The sequence below is a fragment of the Lepidochelys kempii genome, chromosome 24 (assembly GCF_965140265.1).
Source record: "Lepidochelys kempii isolate rLepKem1 chromosome 24, rLepKem1.hap2, whole genome shotgun sequence".
Lineage (NCBI taxonomy): Eukaryota > Metazoa > Chordata > Testudines > Cheloniidae > Lepidochelys > Lepidochelys kempii.
The window spans coordinates 7,881,541-7,896,860 of record NC_133279.1 but is presented as its reverse complement, the minus strand read 5'-3'; the positions used below and the strand labels follow the sequence as shown (position 1 = coordinate 7,896,860).

The 15,320-nt window shown below is 48.9% G+C and overlaps 1 protein-coding gene across 2 annotated transcripts in view; it reads right to left on the bottom strand.

Moving 5' to 3' along the window:
- Nucleotides 1-6,081: 6,081 nt before the first annotated feature.
- Nucleotides 6,082-15,320, bottom strand: part of LOC140902866 (acyl-coenzyme A thioesterase THEM4-like) — a 10,218-nt gene continuing 979 nt past the window's right edge. For both annotated transcript variants that reach the window (XM_073323450.1, XM_073323451.1), the window contains exons 3-7: nucleotides 12,780-12,939; nucleotides 11,256-11,421; nucleotides 11,009-11,119; nucleotides 10,001-10,125; nucleotides 6,082-9,103 (exon numbers count right to left, since the gene is read on the bottom strand). In XM_073323450.1, the coding sequence (XP_073179551.1) occupies nucleotides 9,045-9,103; nucleotides 10,001-10,125; nucleotides 11,009-11,119; nucleotides 11,256-11,421; nucleotides 12,780-12,939 (621 nt within the window). In that variant the 3' untranslated portion in view covers nucleotides 6,082-9,044. The remainder of the gene's footprint in view (nucleotides 9,104-10,000; nucleotides 10,126-11,008; nucleotides 11,120-11,255; nucleotides 11,422-12,779; nucleotides 12,940-15,320) is intronic.

Sequence of the window (15,320 nt, the reverse complement as noted above, 5' to 3'; positions counted from 1 at the left end):
TGTGCGGTGACTCAGTTTCATGCCTCCCATTCAGGAGGCAGGACCCCGGCCCCGGCTGGGCGGAAAGATGCTTTTGAAACAGGAGGGAGGTTAAGATGAGGCCAGACAAGCGGCCTTTTGTCCGAGACTTCAACCTTGTCAATGAACGAGGCTAAATGAGCCATCCCTGTGTCCCCTTTCAGTCCTGAAGCAAGGATTGCAGCACCATGTGGCGGGCAGGGGCTCAGAAAATCATGACCTTTAGGAGGAGGAACGCCTAAATCAGGGTGTCAAAGTCCCAGCCCGCAGGCCATCTGCGGCCCGAGAACCTCCCCACTGCAGTCCGTGGAGGAGAGACGTAGGCAGACACCTGCTGGCTCTGTCTGCTGCAGGCACCGCCCCCCCCCCACAGCTCCCATTGGCTGGGGGAGAGGGACAGCGATACCATCACTAGTCGCCAGGCAGAGTCAGCCATGGCAGCAGCATCAAAATCCCGAACACAACTATCTGATGCCCACCTTGCTGCAATCTTGCAGGTTTCAACTGCTCCATCTCTGAGGCCAAACATCAACAAACTGACAGAACGGAAGCGTTGCCGGGTGTCTGGCAAACGCTAGAAACCTCTCTGGCAGGGGAAGAATTGTATCCAGTTGTATGACAGTTTTATTAGTGCTAAGAAATTCAAAATAAAAAAATACAATATAACCATTTTCTTGTCTGAACACCATCTTCAGCGACCTTACTGGCCCGCTGGGAGGATTTGAGGACTGGCCCTGGCCCTAAGGGAAATTGAGTTTGAGACCCCTGGCCTAGACTGTGGCTTCGGGCCATTTTTAAGTCACCACCTCACTGATACAGGTCAAATTCTTCCCAACGTCGCTGACGCTGTGTGTGTTGGGAACAGGCTGGCAGCAGGGAACGGAGGAGGTCTGGTTAAATAAACCCTGGAAATGCTGCCCCACTGAACTCCCCTTCTCCTATTGCGCAGACAGTGCCCGGGGCAAACAAGGGCCCAGATCAGCGGGAATTGGAGTGCTAATATCCCTTGGAAACTCCCAGCCCCAGAAGTTCTTCTCTAAGCTGCACTGTTCTGAGCAGCAGCAGCTGGTTTTGTTGTTAACGCAGCCCTTAATCCCTTCTCCGAGGGATGTGTTTGCTCTACGTGTAACAGGAAAGGCGCACAAGCCAAACAGCACACGCAACAAGGAAGACGGGGGGAGGGGAGGGCGCTGAGCTCAGTTTGAGAACTGAGACCCAAACGAATGTCTTCAAGGAATCTCCGCAGCACCTGCTGGGCCGAACGCTCCAGCGATCATTCAGCACAGGCCTCTCAGCAAGGAGGGCTTGCCTCGTTAAGACTGTGCACTAGTCGGGTAACTCCATGGCAAATGCACCAGGGAAGTAGACGGCACAGCGCCGCTGATCTCAACAGAGCAACACCGATTTCCCATAGTGAAGTGCTGGAGTGAGAGCATTCAAGCTCGCCCTGTTCATCTGCAAGCGGGAGCAGGGCAAGCTGACCCCGTGCTCCCCAAATCGAGCCCCTGCTGCGGCACACTGAGTGGGCGGGGGGGTTAACTCATTCAGTCCAAGGCATCTCTGCTGCAGCAACCAACAAAGGGATCGGTCACTGGGGGAAGTTTTGGGAGGGTGACGCCCATCTGATGAGCTCCAGCTTAAGAGAACAGGCTCATTTCACCTCTGAACAGCTGCCCACAGTCGGGGTAGACAACGAGTCAACAGTGTGATGCAGGTGTAAAAAAGACTAATATCATCCTGGGGTGTATCAACAGGAGTGTCGCACGTAAGACATGGGCGGTCATTTCCCCAGTCTACTCAGCACTGGTGAGGTCTCAACAGGAGACCTGTGTCCAGGTCTGGGTGCCACCCTTTCGGAAGGATGTGGGCAAACTGGAGAGAGTCCAGAAGAGAGAAACAAAAATGATCAAAGGTTTAGAAACCCTGACTTGTGAGGGAAGGTTATAAAAAAAAAACGGGCAGGTTTAGTGTCGAGAAAAGAAGACAGATGCGGGGGACCTGATAACAGTCTTCAAATATGTGAAGAGGAGAACCATCCGTTGTTCTCCAGGTCCACTGGAGGTAGGACAAGAAGCAACGGGCTTACTTTGCAGCCAGGGAAATTTAGGTTAGACTGAGATTATGAAAACGTTTCTAACTCTCAGGGTAGTTCAGCTCTGGAACAGGCATCCAAGGGAAGTTGTGGATCCCTGTCACTGGAGGTTTTTAAGAACAGGTTGGACAAACGCCCGTCAGGGATGCTCTAGGTTTACTTGGCCCTGGCTCAGTGCAGGGAGTTTGACTAGCTGGCCTCCCGAGGTCCCTTCCAGCCGGATATTGCTATGCTTCTAATCTTCAGTTGCTATTATTTGTATCACAGCTGCGCCCCAAGGCCAGGTTACAAAGGTATTTATGTGCCTAAAGATGCAGAGAAGCACCTAATGGGATTTCCCAAAGCACCGAACCTCTGTCCTCATCCAAAACACTCCCAGGATAAGCGCGAACCTCCTCAGCTTTGGCTTCACATGCCCTGAACATTGGCCCAAGCATTTAAGCTGCTGCCAGGTACACAGGAAAGATGCCCTGGTGAAACAGGTCATCTGTGTACAAAACCTTTGGGCTGTTTTCCATGGGAGTTAGGCACTCTTTGAAAACCCACCAGGCACTGCTCTCTAAATGTGTGGTTCCCCTCAGTGGTAGACCAGAGTGGCCCGTTGCTAGGTGCCGCACAAGCCCAGAACAGAGCCAGCCCCTGCGCCAAAAGGCTTACACTCGATGTGTAGGACAGCAGGTGAATAAAGTCCAGCAGATGGGGAAGCCTGACCCATGTTCAGAGGTGCCCCACTACTCTTGGAAATTAGACAATGAGACAATATTAGCCTGCATAGAAAGCCGCACTCACAGCACGGCAGCTGCCTAGCCACTGGTGAGGGTTTTTTTAAATAGGCAGCATAGTAGAAGGGAGTTTAATGAGAGTCCATATGCACCCGAGCCGGCTTTGAACCCGCCACCTACAGCCAATAGCCTCTAACTCCCAACCTCCGGCTTCCGACGCGATCATCGTCACGCCCATCCAGCTTCCCATCCGCTGGCCTGCTCCAGAAAGGGATCCGCTGTTCCCAGCAGCCCCTTGCCTCAAGCCCCAGAGGTTTAAAGGCAAACCCAATCCCTGCTTTCCAACTTCCTTTCCCCAGTTTGGTCAAAACAAGTCCACTGCTCCCCTGGGAGACCATGGAGCAGTACCAGAAAGCGCCTGACAAGGAGAGAACATCTTTTCCATGCTGAGCGCCATCCAACCCCTGTTTACCAGCCACCACCCTCTCCCACTTCAGCTCTGGCCTAAAAAACACGCTGTTGCGGCTTAATATATTAAAATAAAATCCTCCCAGCGTCCTGTTTTCCTCCCTCCTGCTTCCCCATTGCACCCTCCGTTCTCTGGCTCTGGTGCCAGAAGTGTCTTTAGTTGGGTGTATTGCACAGCACCAAGAATGCTGCTGACATCGACAACGGTACGTCTTCACTGCGGGGTTATCGCCAGCGATTGGTACCTGGCTTGGCCTAGCCTGGGCGGGAACAGCCACACGGCAAAGCCCTGCCTAGGTTACTACGTTCTCAATGGTGCCACGCTCCCCTGGGTGTGTCGCTGGGACTTCTGGAGGTGCAGCCACATCAGCTGGAGTCACCTCTTCATGGCTCTAATCCTGGCTATTGTGTTCCAGAGTCCATAGGGATGGTCCCGTCTTGGGGCCATTGTTTAATCTTTCCTGCTTGGCTCCCCTACCAGCTGCTTTTGATCTAAGGCCATAGCAAGTAATCTGTCCTACCCCACCCTACCGCACACAGAGCTGTACACCGTGTTCATAGCAAATAATACAGATATTTCCTCATTCTCCCCAAAATCCTAGCAACGCCCGGGTGGCTGGCGTTCTGCCACGCATTAACCGGTCGAGAATAAACCCTACGCTCCCCGGTTGTTTACCAGGATCTGCTAACACAGGTGAAAACTACAAGCAGCCTTGTCTTCGCTAGGGTTTAGCATGTTAACACGTGGGAAAGGGAGTATCCTTTTTCCTAGTGTGGACGCAGGCTTATACAAAAGGCTTAAGCCTGTTCTACATTACATTGGGATGGGCTCTGCTATTGTACCACTGTAGCTATACTGATAAAAGCCTCAGTGTGGACACAGTAATACCATTATAGGGCACTTGAGAGCAGCCTGGCTTACCTCCCGTCCCCAAGTCGGATCACACTCCAGCAGCATAGGCACTTAGACAGATGTCCTAGTGTCCACACAAGGCAGGGCTGCTGCTTTAATTCTACCAGCACAGCTGATGCGGCAAAACTTTTAAGCGTAGACAAGGCCTTTATTGCATGTAATAATGATGTAGTAATAATAATCCCCAGCACTTTTTGTCATACTTGGGTGCTCTATCCCCTAGGCAGCACTACCTTCCTCGTCGTGCTGTGTGCGGGGAAACAATTGGGCATGGACTTATCGTCACTATACTTCCTTCGTACCTTGAGTTAAGAGAGACCCAATTAACACAAAGTAATTCAACGCTGGTGGAAAGGCTGGTGCAGACCGGACCCTCCCCCATGTTTGATCAAGGCTACAAATGTTTGTTTTTTCCCCTCAGGATCAGCCTCTGAGAAAGAAGAACAAAGGTGGGGATGCGCTTACTCCAGCTTTTACAACTGTGTTAAGTGCCTCCAGTTACTGGCAGTGAGGGGGCACCCGGTACAGCACAGACAGCCCTGTGTGTCAGTCAGGCCAGGTCTAGTCTGCATAGCATAGGCCAGAGATGATCACACTTTGAATCGCGTAGATTCTAAGAGGGACTGGCCACCGACATGGCTAACAGGACTGGCCAGAGCTAGTATAGTTCACAGGATCAACCACTTTAGGAGGGAGGTTAAGCCTTGTGCTTCAGGATTCATGAATCTATTTGTTAGGGATCAGAATGAGAGCCGACGGGGGAGGCAGATTATCCCACATCTGCTACTGGGGGGTTCGGATGCTGTCTTCAGATGTCATGCTGGCCACTGTCAGAAATAGAATACTGGGCTAGCTGGACATTGGGTCCACTACAGCCTGGCAATCCAGGGGTGGGCAAGCTTTTTGGCCAGAGGGCCACATTGGGGTTGCAAAACTGTATGGAGGGCCAGGTGGGGAAGGCTGTGCCTCCCCAAACAGCCTGGCCTCGCCCCCTATCCGACCCCCTCCCACTTCCCTCCCCCGATTGCTCCCCCTCAGACTCCCCGACCCATCCAACCCTCCCCAACCCTTGTCCCCTGACTGCTCCCTCCTGAGACCCCCTGACCCTAACCACCCGCCCAGGACCCCACCCCACCCCCCCGCTCCCTGACCCCTATCCAAACTCCCCACCCTCTGACAGGCCCCCTGGGACTCCCACGCCTTTTGAACACCCCCCCCCCCCATCCGCCCACAGCCCCCTTACCATGCTGCTCAGAGCAGCAAGACTGGCAGCCACACTGCCTGGCCGGAGCCAGCCCCACCGCCATGCTGCCCTGCAGGAGCTCGCAGCCCTGCCGCCCAGAGCACTGCCCATGTGGTGGCGTGGCTGCAGGGGAGGGGCCAGGGGCGAGCCTCCCCGGCCAGGAGCTCAGGGGCCAGGCAGGACAGCCCCGCGGGCCGCATACGGCCCGCAGGCCGTAGTTTGCCCACCTCTACCCTAGGATGAGTCCTAGGGTTGTGATGTATTACCTAGAGAAGACATCCCGGAGCGTTTGGCAGGAGGGAGGGCACTGCTGGCAGTACACATAAGAAAGCCAGGTAGCTACTGCTTTCTCGTCTTATACTTTACGCCCATTCATTAGGGCGGGGACCATCTTCATGTTGTGTGTCTGCACAGCACCTGACTGGTGCCTCTAGGTGCTTCTGCAATAACAACAGAGAGCAACAGAGACCAGGAAACCCCTAATTATTATTAAAAACAAACCCACCCCTCTCCAGGCAGCTTACTGCAGAACAGCACAACCCGAAAGCAATGCTGTTCAGAAGGTTCACCAGGCCACAGTTCCATGCAAGAGGGGAAAGAAAAATAAAAAGGACCAGCACATATCTGTTCTAAAATAAACATCTTTATTCTTTATTGGTCATGCCCCTTTTAGATTGCAGAAACCATCCCTTCAAATGGAGATGCTCCAAACAGTGACAAACAAGATAACAATCCAACTCAAAACCAAGATGAACTCCCCACCCAGGCACCGGGATATTTGAGAGAGCAAATTTCAAGTTTTTAAACCCTGCGCACTGGGTGAAGAACAATAAATCAATTCATGTCACAGCCCGATTGAGTCCTTCTGTTTGAGCCTCAATCAGTTGTTGAGAGATTTCCTTACCAGCATTCTCGGCACTGGCTGAGAGCCTAACAATTATTCCAGTTTCACAACCTGATCCGATTTGCTGTGTTGCTGCCCTGTGTTTTCTTTTGTTCTTCAAGCAGTTCTGAAGGTGGACCTAGCCTGGTCACTTTCATGCTCTGCTTCTCCTATGGAGGACTCTGCACTAGGCTGTGTCTAAGGTGACAATTTTTAGAAGCATTCTCCCACCATTAGTATAGTAATTGGAGGAGTGTGGACACAGCTCAGGTTCAGGCAGTTTTAAACCATGCTGGTGTCTAGACCGAGCAGGGATAAACAGCACCATGGCAGAGATGCCAGAGCCCAATCTACCCTAATACTTCCATGGTGCCAGCTGTGGGCAGTTCTCCCACTGTTGGTTCACATTGTGACTCCACAGAGTATGTGAGTTACTGGCAGTGAATGCTCATTTACAGAACTTAAAATAAATACATACGCCCCCCATCCAAACATATGGGAGTTCTTTGATCTGCCTGGACTGAGAACAGAAAGTGCTCCTTCACTTGGTTCCGGGATAAGCTCCTACAGCTGATTAGCTCCATCTAGTTGCAGAAGTGGAGCAGCTGCAGGATTGGAGAAGCAACACTATCAGGACAACACTGTTGAGGTTAGATTTCCCACAAGGTGAGATGTTTAAAAGACAAACAAACCCTTTCCCCTCAGGATTTAAAGTTGTCCTGAAAGCCTTCCCCTTCATAGCAAGGAGTGTAAATCCCTGGGTCTCACAAACACAAACTTTCAGTGGCGGGCACAGGCAAAAATCACTGCTACTCTTTAGTGAGCAAATTCAAATCCCATTCAAGATTAGCTTTAAGGGTAGCTACAAGCAAACTCCTCAGGAGGCTTCTGCAAAACACCTTCTGTTCTCTCACTACTGTAGCAAGACTGCAGTGAGTTAACTTCAAAAATAAATAAGATTGTATATATTACTTCCTCTGCCTCCATTAATGTTTTCTTTGCCTGATATCCCAGACGCAACTAAAGATCTACTATAAATAATTAGCACTTCTAGTGCTTGACAGAGATAAATTAACCCTCACTGTTCTCCCAGGACAGAAGAGTTTAATCAACCCTTATTTTACAGGTAGGGAAACCAAGGCACAGAAGGTAAGTGACTTGCCCATGATCACTTGAGGCAGTGGCAGAGTTCAGAAGGGAATCCAGGAGTTTGCCTTCCCCCATCCTGTTCTCCTCTCCCTCCCACCCCTCCATGACAGCTCACTCCCAAAGGAAAGAAGGCCGTGCACTGGCTACTGATTGTTAAGGTCACACATCAGCAGCAAACTTGGTGCTCCAAGATCTGCTCATTGTAGGATTGGGGCCCTGGAGAAGGAAGCTGCTAAAGAGGAAAGAGATTTGGCCTGACTAAGATCTGTTGCTAACAAAATAGAGCGATTGTGAAATGCTACTGTGATGCCTCACGCTTCTAGTCTCCTTGTGAGGCAGGCCCCACTTCAGGGCAGCTGCATGGCTGCGCTGCATTATGGAAGACGTAATCTGGCTGGGGATCCTGGCCCATACAGAACGGCATTTCGGCATCAAAATCATTTCCATTCCAGCCTTCCATTTTCTGATGGAAAACACTTAAGGCTGCTGTGGAAAGCAGAGGCATTCTGCAAACGTTTTGTTTGATCAAAGGCCCGATTTTCCAAGAAAAAGAAAAAGGTTTTGACTGAAAACTTTCAATCAGCCCTAAAAATGTCTCTGCAAAACTTCGCGGTGACTCTTCCATGATAGTGCCTTCCAATGCCATAGATCTATCCCATAATCGGACTCAGATCTACTTTTTAATTCCTGAGTTGGCTCTGCAGAGCTTACGAGAGCAGGAGCCGGTTTCTCTTCTGGCTCGCACGTCACTAAACAGATCTGTCCACTAAGTTCCAATGACAGGGACTTATGTTCCACGTTACCTCCTTTTAGGCATGGAAGCCAAATTCCCCCCCACACTTCTCCATGCTAAAGGAGAATGGGTCACAGCCAAGAGGATAAGATACAACTTGGGTCTGGATCACCCTGTCTAGTAGAACTAGACCTGTACTGGTGAACTGGCGCATAAGGTTTCAAAACCCATTACCCATCCCGAGGCATGTAGATCACGTATGCTGTGAAGGATAGACAGCACGCTGGATCACAAGATAGCACGCAAGTTTCCTCAGCAGACAAGAGGGCTGGCTGACAAAATGGAAATAACATTAAGAAATATGTGTAGGACCTGAGAGAATCTACATGCTTGCAGTGCAGGAAATGGCTGACCAAGGGTTTAGCACATTTGTCCTTTGATAAAACACCTGATAACACACAATAACATGCAAAGCTCACTGTCTCTGAAGTCCATAGACAGCACCAACTCCCATCAGCAGTTCCCGGTACAGCAGGCAAAGAATGGGACCTTCATGTTCGGAGGTTAATCAGAAACTGACTGGCCAGCTGAGGGTGGGACGACACAACAGCTGTAGTGGAGCCCAATGGGCAGAGGTGGCCTTAAGAGAGGCCCCCCCAAAGTCGATGAATGCAGAAGAATCTGTACCATATCACTGTTACTCAGGAGAAGTCCAGGGCAGAGCTCTCTCTTCAGAACAGAAGAGATAAGAGCAGAGAATTAGCGACCGGAGAAGCCGTAGTGAGCTCGGCTGCAGCCTGGTCATCCGACAGGCCAAGACGACTCACTGGGAGCTCATCTGCTGCTGCAGGGACTTTGTGGAATTCAGCTGGATAAACAGGGCTAAAACAGGACGGAAGAAAGGATGGAAGCGTCAGCTCAGAACAGCCATGGCAACCGGAGAGCCATGTGTGTGCAGGGCCCGGGACTTCAAAGGGAGAGGAAGTGTCTGCCCTGTGCTCTGCAATCTATGGCACAGGACTGTTCTCAGACAGGAAGAGCACAACTGCTCTTCTGGAGACACCCACCTCGCTCCGCTTTGCCAAGTGGTTTGTCCTTTGACAGCTCTCCAGGGCAGTACATGTAGGGGGACCCTGCAGCTTCCACCCAGGTTGTGAAAGGGACAGAGGCTTGGAGCTGCAGTCGGTCCCTGCAAAGCAAGCAGCAAGGGCCAGTGCTGGGTATTTCCTTACTGCTTCAGCCAGCCTGCACCTTACGCAGTGATGAGACCAGGTCAAGGCCTCAACCCTACAGCATGATCTGCTAGCAAGGAGCCCTGCACCAGAGAAGCTGCTCTGACTTCAATGAGACAGGGCTGGCTAGCAGGTTGCACTGAGCACTGCACTTTGATAGGTCTTTGCTGCCCTCTAGTGGTTGGTTCACAGACTTTTGAGCCTGCTGCTGCTGAGGCTGGTGCTTTTAGAGTACAAGGCCCTGGCTCACCCCTCAATGATGACCCATCCAGAGCATCTAGACTGGGTCACCTAGAGACAGATGGTTCTTGGAGATGGGGGAGGAGGGGAAGCAAACAGGACTCCACGTCACAAGGAGTTTATTCATTGTGGTCATGTCCAGGTACCAGAGTGGGAAGGCACACGTTATACCAGATACCGTTTCTGTTCCCCACACAAAGCTATCTCCACTGGAACAGAAAGTCTGAGGCCCCCCTACCTGACTGCCCAGGGGCCAAGTGTCCACAGGTTCTGCTTCATCTATTAAAGCCAGCCACATGATCCTTACCGGTTGCCTCTGCATGAAGCGTTTGGCCATCGATACTCCTGACTTGACAGGACAGAAACACTTTCCTTCCCTCGACTTGGTCCACTTTGCTGTCCACCAAGACCACCGAGCCCAGCGGAATGGGGCTGCGAGAAGAAAACAGCTGATTGTTAGTGAGATTCCACTTCCTGTCCTATGCCATAGAGTAGCACACCTACGAGCTGTTAAACAGCCACCGTGTTCCACCCCAGAGGTGGCAGCACTTTAGTGGTGGGGGAAGCAATCCAAAATTTCCTAGAAGAGAATTTCATTAAGCTCGGGTTAAAGTTGAGAACACAGTCTTAACACGTAAGCTCTATCACGCAGCGAGCATAGACAGTCTAAGCAGTGGTTCTTAACATCAGCTTTTACTCTGACATCACATCCTCACCCACGCAGTCACTTCAGTGCCTGCAGAGCCATCCTAGATAGCACACCGCTCTACTGAGCATAGAAGCTAACCAGCTCTTGTTCTGAGGAGTTCCTAGGAGGATGTGACTATCCTCACAACACCCCAGTGAGGTAGAAAGGTGATGTCCCCATTTTACAGATGGGGAGCAGAGGCACAGAGAGATCTAGTGGCTTCCCAGGGTCTTAAAGGGAGTCTGAACCCAGATCCCGATCCAGTGCCTTAACTGCAAGCCCATTGTTCCTCAGGAAGGCTTGTCTGGATGTGGTAGAGGGGCGAGTGATTCCCGAGTGCCCGATCAGTAGTACATTGATTGAGCTGGAAGCATACTTAGATCTTTCTGAATGAACAGGGCTATAAACGTAAGAGTACCTAAGTTGTCAAACCATTCCAGAGCAGGACGCAATTGACGTTATCATTATCTGACCTCTAGTCGTGGACCCACGGCGCTAGGCGCTGCCCAAACACTGACCCAGGAGATGGGCCCTGCCCCGAAGCACTTACAGTCTCTTTGCACTGTCGTAGGCCCCCTAATTTTATGGGTAAGTCCTGAGGCTAGACAGAAGCCTTAATTTACTTACTTCCTGTAGTTTATACTGAGGTTAGCAGTCATCACCCTGCCAGCAACAAATATAGCGCAGCCCCCAATAGTGCTGTCAATGATCGTTGCCGTGGAGCCCCCATGGGCAAACCTGAAAGGCAGATTGGGAAGGTGACCTAAGAAAGGGTTGAACATGATCTCCCATGTGCTGCTGCTCTCCCACCCCAGTCAATTGCAGTTAAGCGGATCACCACTCTCCGGTAGGACAATTAACGGGACCTCCTCACCCCGTATGCCCTTCCAGATAGGGGCCCGGCTGGAACAGACACACCATCCTTTTCTCAGATGGGTTAAGGAACATGGCATATTCGAAGCCCAGTCCTTCTGTATCCATGTTTCTGGAGAAGAGGCGGGTTTCCTTCTGCTCCTTTTCAGGCGCTAGCTTCAGCGATTCTAGTTGGGTGGAAGAAAAGTGACAACAAGTGAGTGGCAAGGTGCAGAGCTGTTAGGCGTTAAAGACACAGCACTAGGCTAAAAACGAAGGCCCAGATGCACGAAAATTTCAGCGGATGACGTTAGGAGCCTGAATACCTTTGTGGATCTGGGCCTAAATACCTTACGCGTGTGGCTAATGACCCCATGGATTATTACGAGTCAGAATGTTACAAGGCTAACATTTCCACTACGGATGGTTTTCAGATTTAATTGGGTTGAACTGTAAAGCCCGGCTAGTCAGTTTCACTTTCTAGTTCTCCTGCACTAGAACCCAGGTGAAATGTTTACATTTGCCCTTTGACAAGCTGGGACAATGCGCTTACTGCTGAGCCAGCCACAAAACACAGACAGGCCCAGAGTTCACGGGATGCAATGGGAAGCTCAGAGGAAGGGAGACAAGGAAGAAAGAGGTTTTTTTATTTTTAATGTACCATTATTGACTCATTTCCTATGGGCGCCTCCAAGGACATGAGTCTGCAGGAGGGGACAGTGGTTTGGCAGACTGGAAGCATATTCCATGCCTAAAGGGCGGTGTGGAAAGAAACACAGAGACGGTTGCAGGAGAAACAGATAACCACAACATTTGCAGTTTGGACTGCACAGAGGGAAGGGGAATGTTTAGATCCAAACCAAAATACACAAGGAAATTTAAGGGGAAGGGAATTTTATGATGTTACATTTGGTAACTGACTTCTGGAAATGCTGGACACAAGATATTATAGGGGCAGGATTCAAAAAGATTAGTCATGGACAGAAATAAAGAAACTATTCTCCGGAGTTACACTAGCTGGATAGAGGCATAATAACAGATATCAACCCTCAGGGTTCAGGATCTAAACTGAGCGGTCAGCTGCTTGGGGTTGGGATGAAACTACCATCTTTGCATAGTTATTCGCTATAGGAGAAAGAGGGTGTATTATTAGTCACTGTCAGAGACAGGATGGCTCATTGGTCTGATCCAGAACAGGCACTTACAAACAGGAGAGTGAACAGACATTGTTTGCCAGAGCTGGGGTTGATATTTACACTCTACCCAGGAGGTGGCAACAGAAATGTGAGATGGTTAGTGGTAACAAAACAAAAAAAGGATCTCAGGGTAAAGATAGGGGGTCTGATTTTCCCCTCAGTTACAACAGTACCCGCTAGCACTATTCTGAATTTACACCAGCATTGGTGGAGGAAAACTCAAGCCTGTGAACCAGTGCATTTCTTCATGGCTTTAGTAGCAACCCCAACACATACCAGACAAGATAAAGGGAGTAGGGTGAATACTTGATCCAGAATTGCAGAGGAAGACACACACAAGAAAGCCTTGCCTGGTATATGATCAACACTATTGCCGTAGGAAGGAATCCTTTTCCATGTCCCATCTTTACACATCTCCAGGAACCTGTTATACAAATCCATCATGCCCTGGCTCCAGCTGGAGTTGGGGAGGGCATAATCCTTCGACTGTCTGGCCTGAGAGAGCCAGGTCTGAAAAGAAATTGTTGAGATACCGTGAAGCTGGTGACCATCTCCTAATAATCCTGATAAACATTCATCTAGCACTTTGAGCCTTCAAAGCACCATGAAAACTTTAATCCATGCCATTTGACAAGGCAGAGATCCAGACAGTCGTAAATGCAATCTGCCTGCTTTGTGCTGGGTTTCCTTTTTGCATAGGGTCTAACAGGACCATTTTGAAAGGTGCACTGACTGCATCCCCTTTTGAAAAACATCATTCTTCATTTACTTCCTGTGAGAAGGTTTCCATGCCATGACACACAATGGGATACTGTTATTTATCTAGTGAACACTGAACAGGTTTTCAGAAGCAGTCACAAGACGGAATAAACCGACACAAATCCAGAGTCACATAAGTCATTATAGATATCTAAGGTTCGAAGGGACCTTGACAGGTCCTCTAGTCCAGCTCCCTCACACTGAGGCAGCACTAAGTACACCTAAACCATCCCTGACAGGTGTTTCATAGAATCATAGGACTGGAAGGGACCTCGAAAGGTCATCTAGTCCAGTCCCTGCACTCATGACAGGATTAAGTATTAGTTTGTCTAACTGGTTCTTAAAAACCTCCAATGATAGGGATTCCAAAACCTCCCCAGGCAACTTATTCTAATGCTTAGAAAAACCTGCTGACTATAGGGATTGCTAACATCTAACTTCAGTCTCCTTTGCTACAGATTAAGCCAATTACATCTTATCCTACTTTCAGGGGACATGGAGAACAACTGGTCATTGTACTCTAACAGTCTTTCACATATTTGAAGACTGGTGTGGTCCACACTCAGTCTTCAGACCCCCACCTTGTCCAGCGGTTAGCTAGCGAAATTAGTTCTAGTTAGACACAACGAGCCAAATATTCTGAACACTCTTTCCAGGGTAGAAAAGCAGTAGTTCCTCCTGCACTGGGATGCAATTAGCAAATGGCTAATATATAAGTATATAATTTTTGTCCCCAAGTAAGCAGAGGATACTTTAATGGGGAGGCAAGATATAGCAGTATAAACACAGACTCACAGTGAAATGCCCCCCTTTTTTTTTTAAACTTAACTTACTTACAAGTTTCCAAATCCAATTTACAGTCATTATGGATGCTTTGCTGACTGAATGCATCTCAGATCAATAGTGGTCGTATTTTGATTACAATCACTTTAAATTTTAGCACCTCTGCTGCCAGGTTACAAACCCTAGCAGATCAAAGTTTGGTTTTAAAAATTAACTCTTCATTTGAAGAAAAACAATCAAAGCCTGTGGAAACTTTTCTATTGCTCTTTAGTCTTCAAACCTCAAGTTTTGGCCCAAATACTATAGTGTGTTATTATTCAGGAGACTGCTGCCTGTAACAAAGGTAGTACTAATGTGTTAATCACATTATCTGATAGAAATATTTCCAAGGTAGGAATTGGATTAAAAATGCCCTCATGTGATTTTATTGGCATAAAGTCTTCTGTGACTGTTCTAAGGAACAGAAGTGAAGGTGGTACATAATTCATCACATAGAGCAACCTATGAGATACTCAAGAAAAGGTTTAATGTAGCAAATGAAATTCTGATTATACTGATTTGTTATATTTAAGAAAGGCAAAAGCAGCTTTGTTATAACATGGTGTTCATAACGCTTCATACTCCAGACAAGAATTCTTCCTCTGATTGTTTTCAGATAATTGCAATTGCTAGCCATCTGCCTGCAGATTCCTATCATTTCCTCACAGTAGCCTGGCAAACAGGGTCACTCATTCATCTTCTTAGCACAGAACACATTTTAAACAAACATACTTAGCTTTCACCAAGATAATAAGGGAATGACTAAAAGCCATTTCTTTCCGTTTTGTCTTCTCTGTTGCATCAGAGGTGTTTTCAGCCAACTGAACCATTAGATGGGTAGGCAAGAGAAGATTCACTTTAAAAGCCTATATCTGCACTGCAGTTCCATGCTGTACAAAATGATTTAGACAGGAGGAAGCTGAACCATCTAACTCAATGGTTTTCAAAATTTACGACCACTAATACTACCTGGCGATTATATAATGCCTTTCGTCAAAGGGTAGGAAAGCTTTTTTCCAAGACATTTCTCTTCCTCTTCAAATGATAGGGAACTGGGAGGCAGACAGGTTGAGAAATTAAGACTAGCCACTGATTTTAGGCTCCTCAACATCTGTGAGTACAAGCTGACACACTGTGGCCTAATTTGCATAATCCTGAGCACCTACAACTGCAGAGTCACTGGGAGATGTTCAGTGCCCCTGAAAAGCAGACCTCAAGTTGGGCACCCAGAAATTGAATCATCGTGGATGAGTGGCCCCTTTTGACCGGCTTAAGTGATATGTCCAAGGCCACCAACAGAGTCCGGGTCA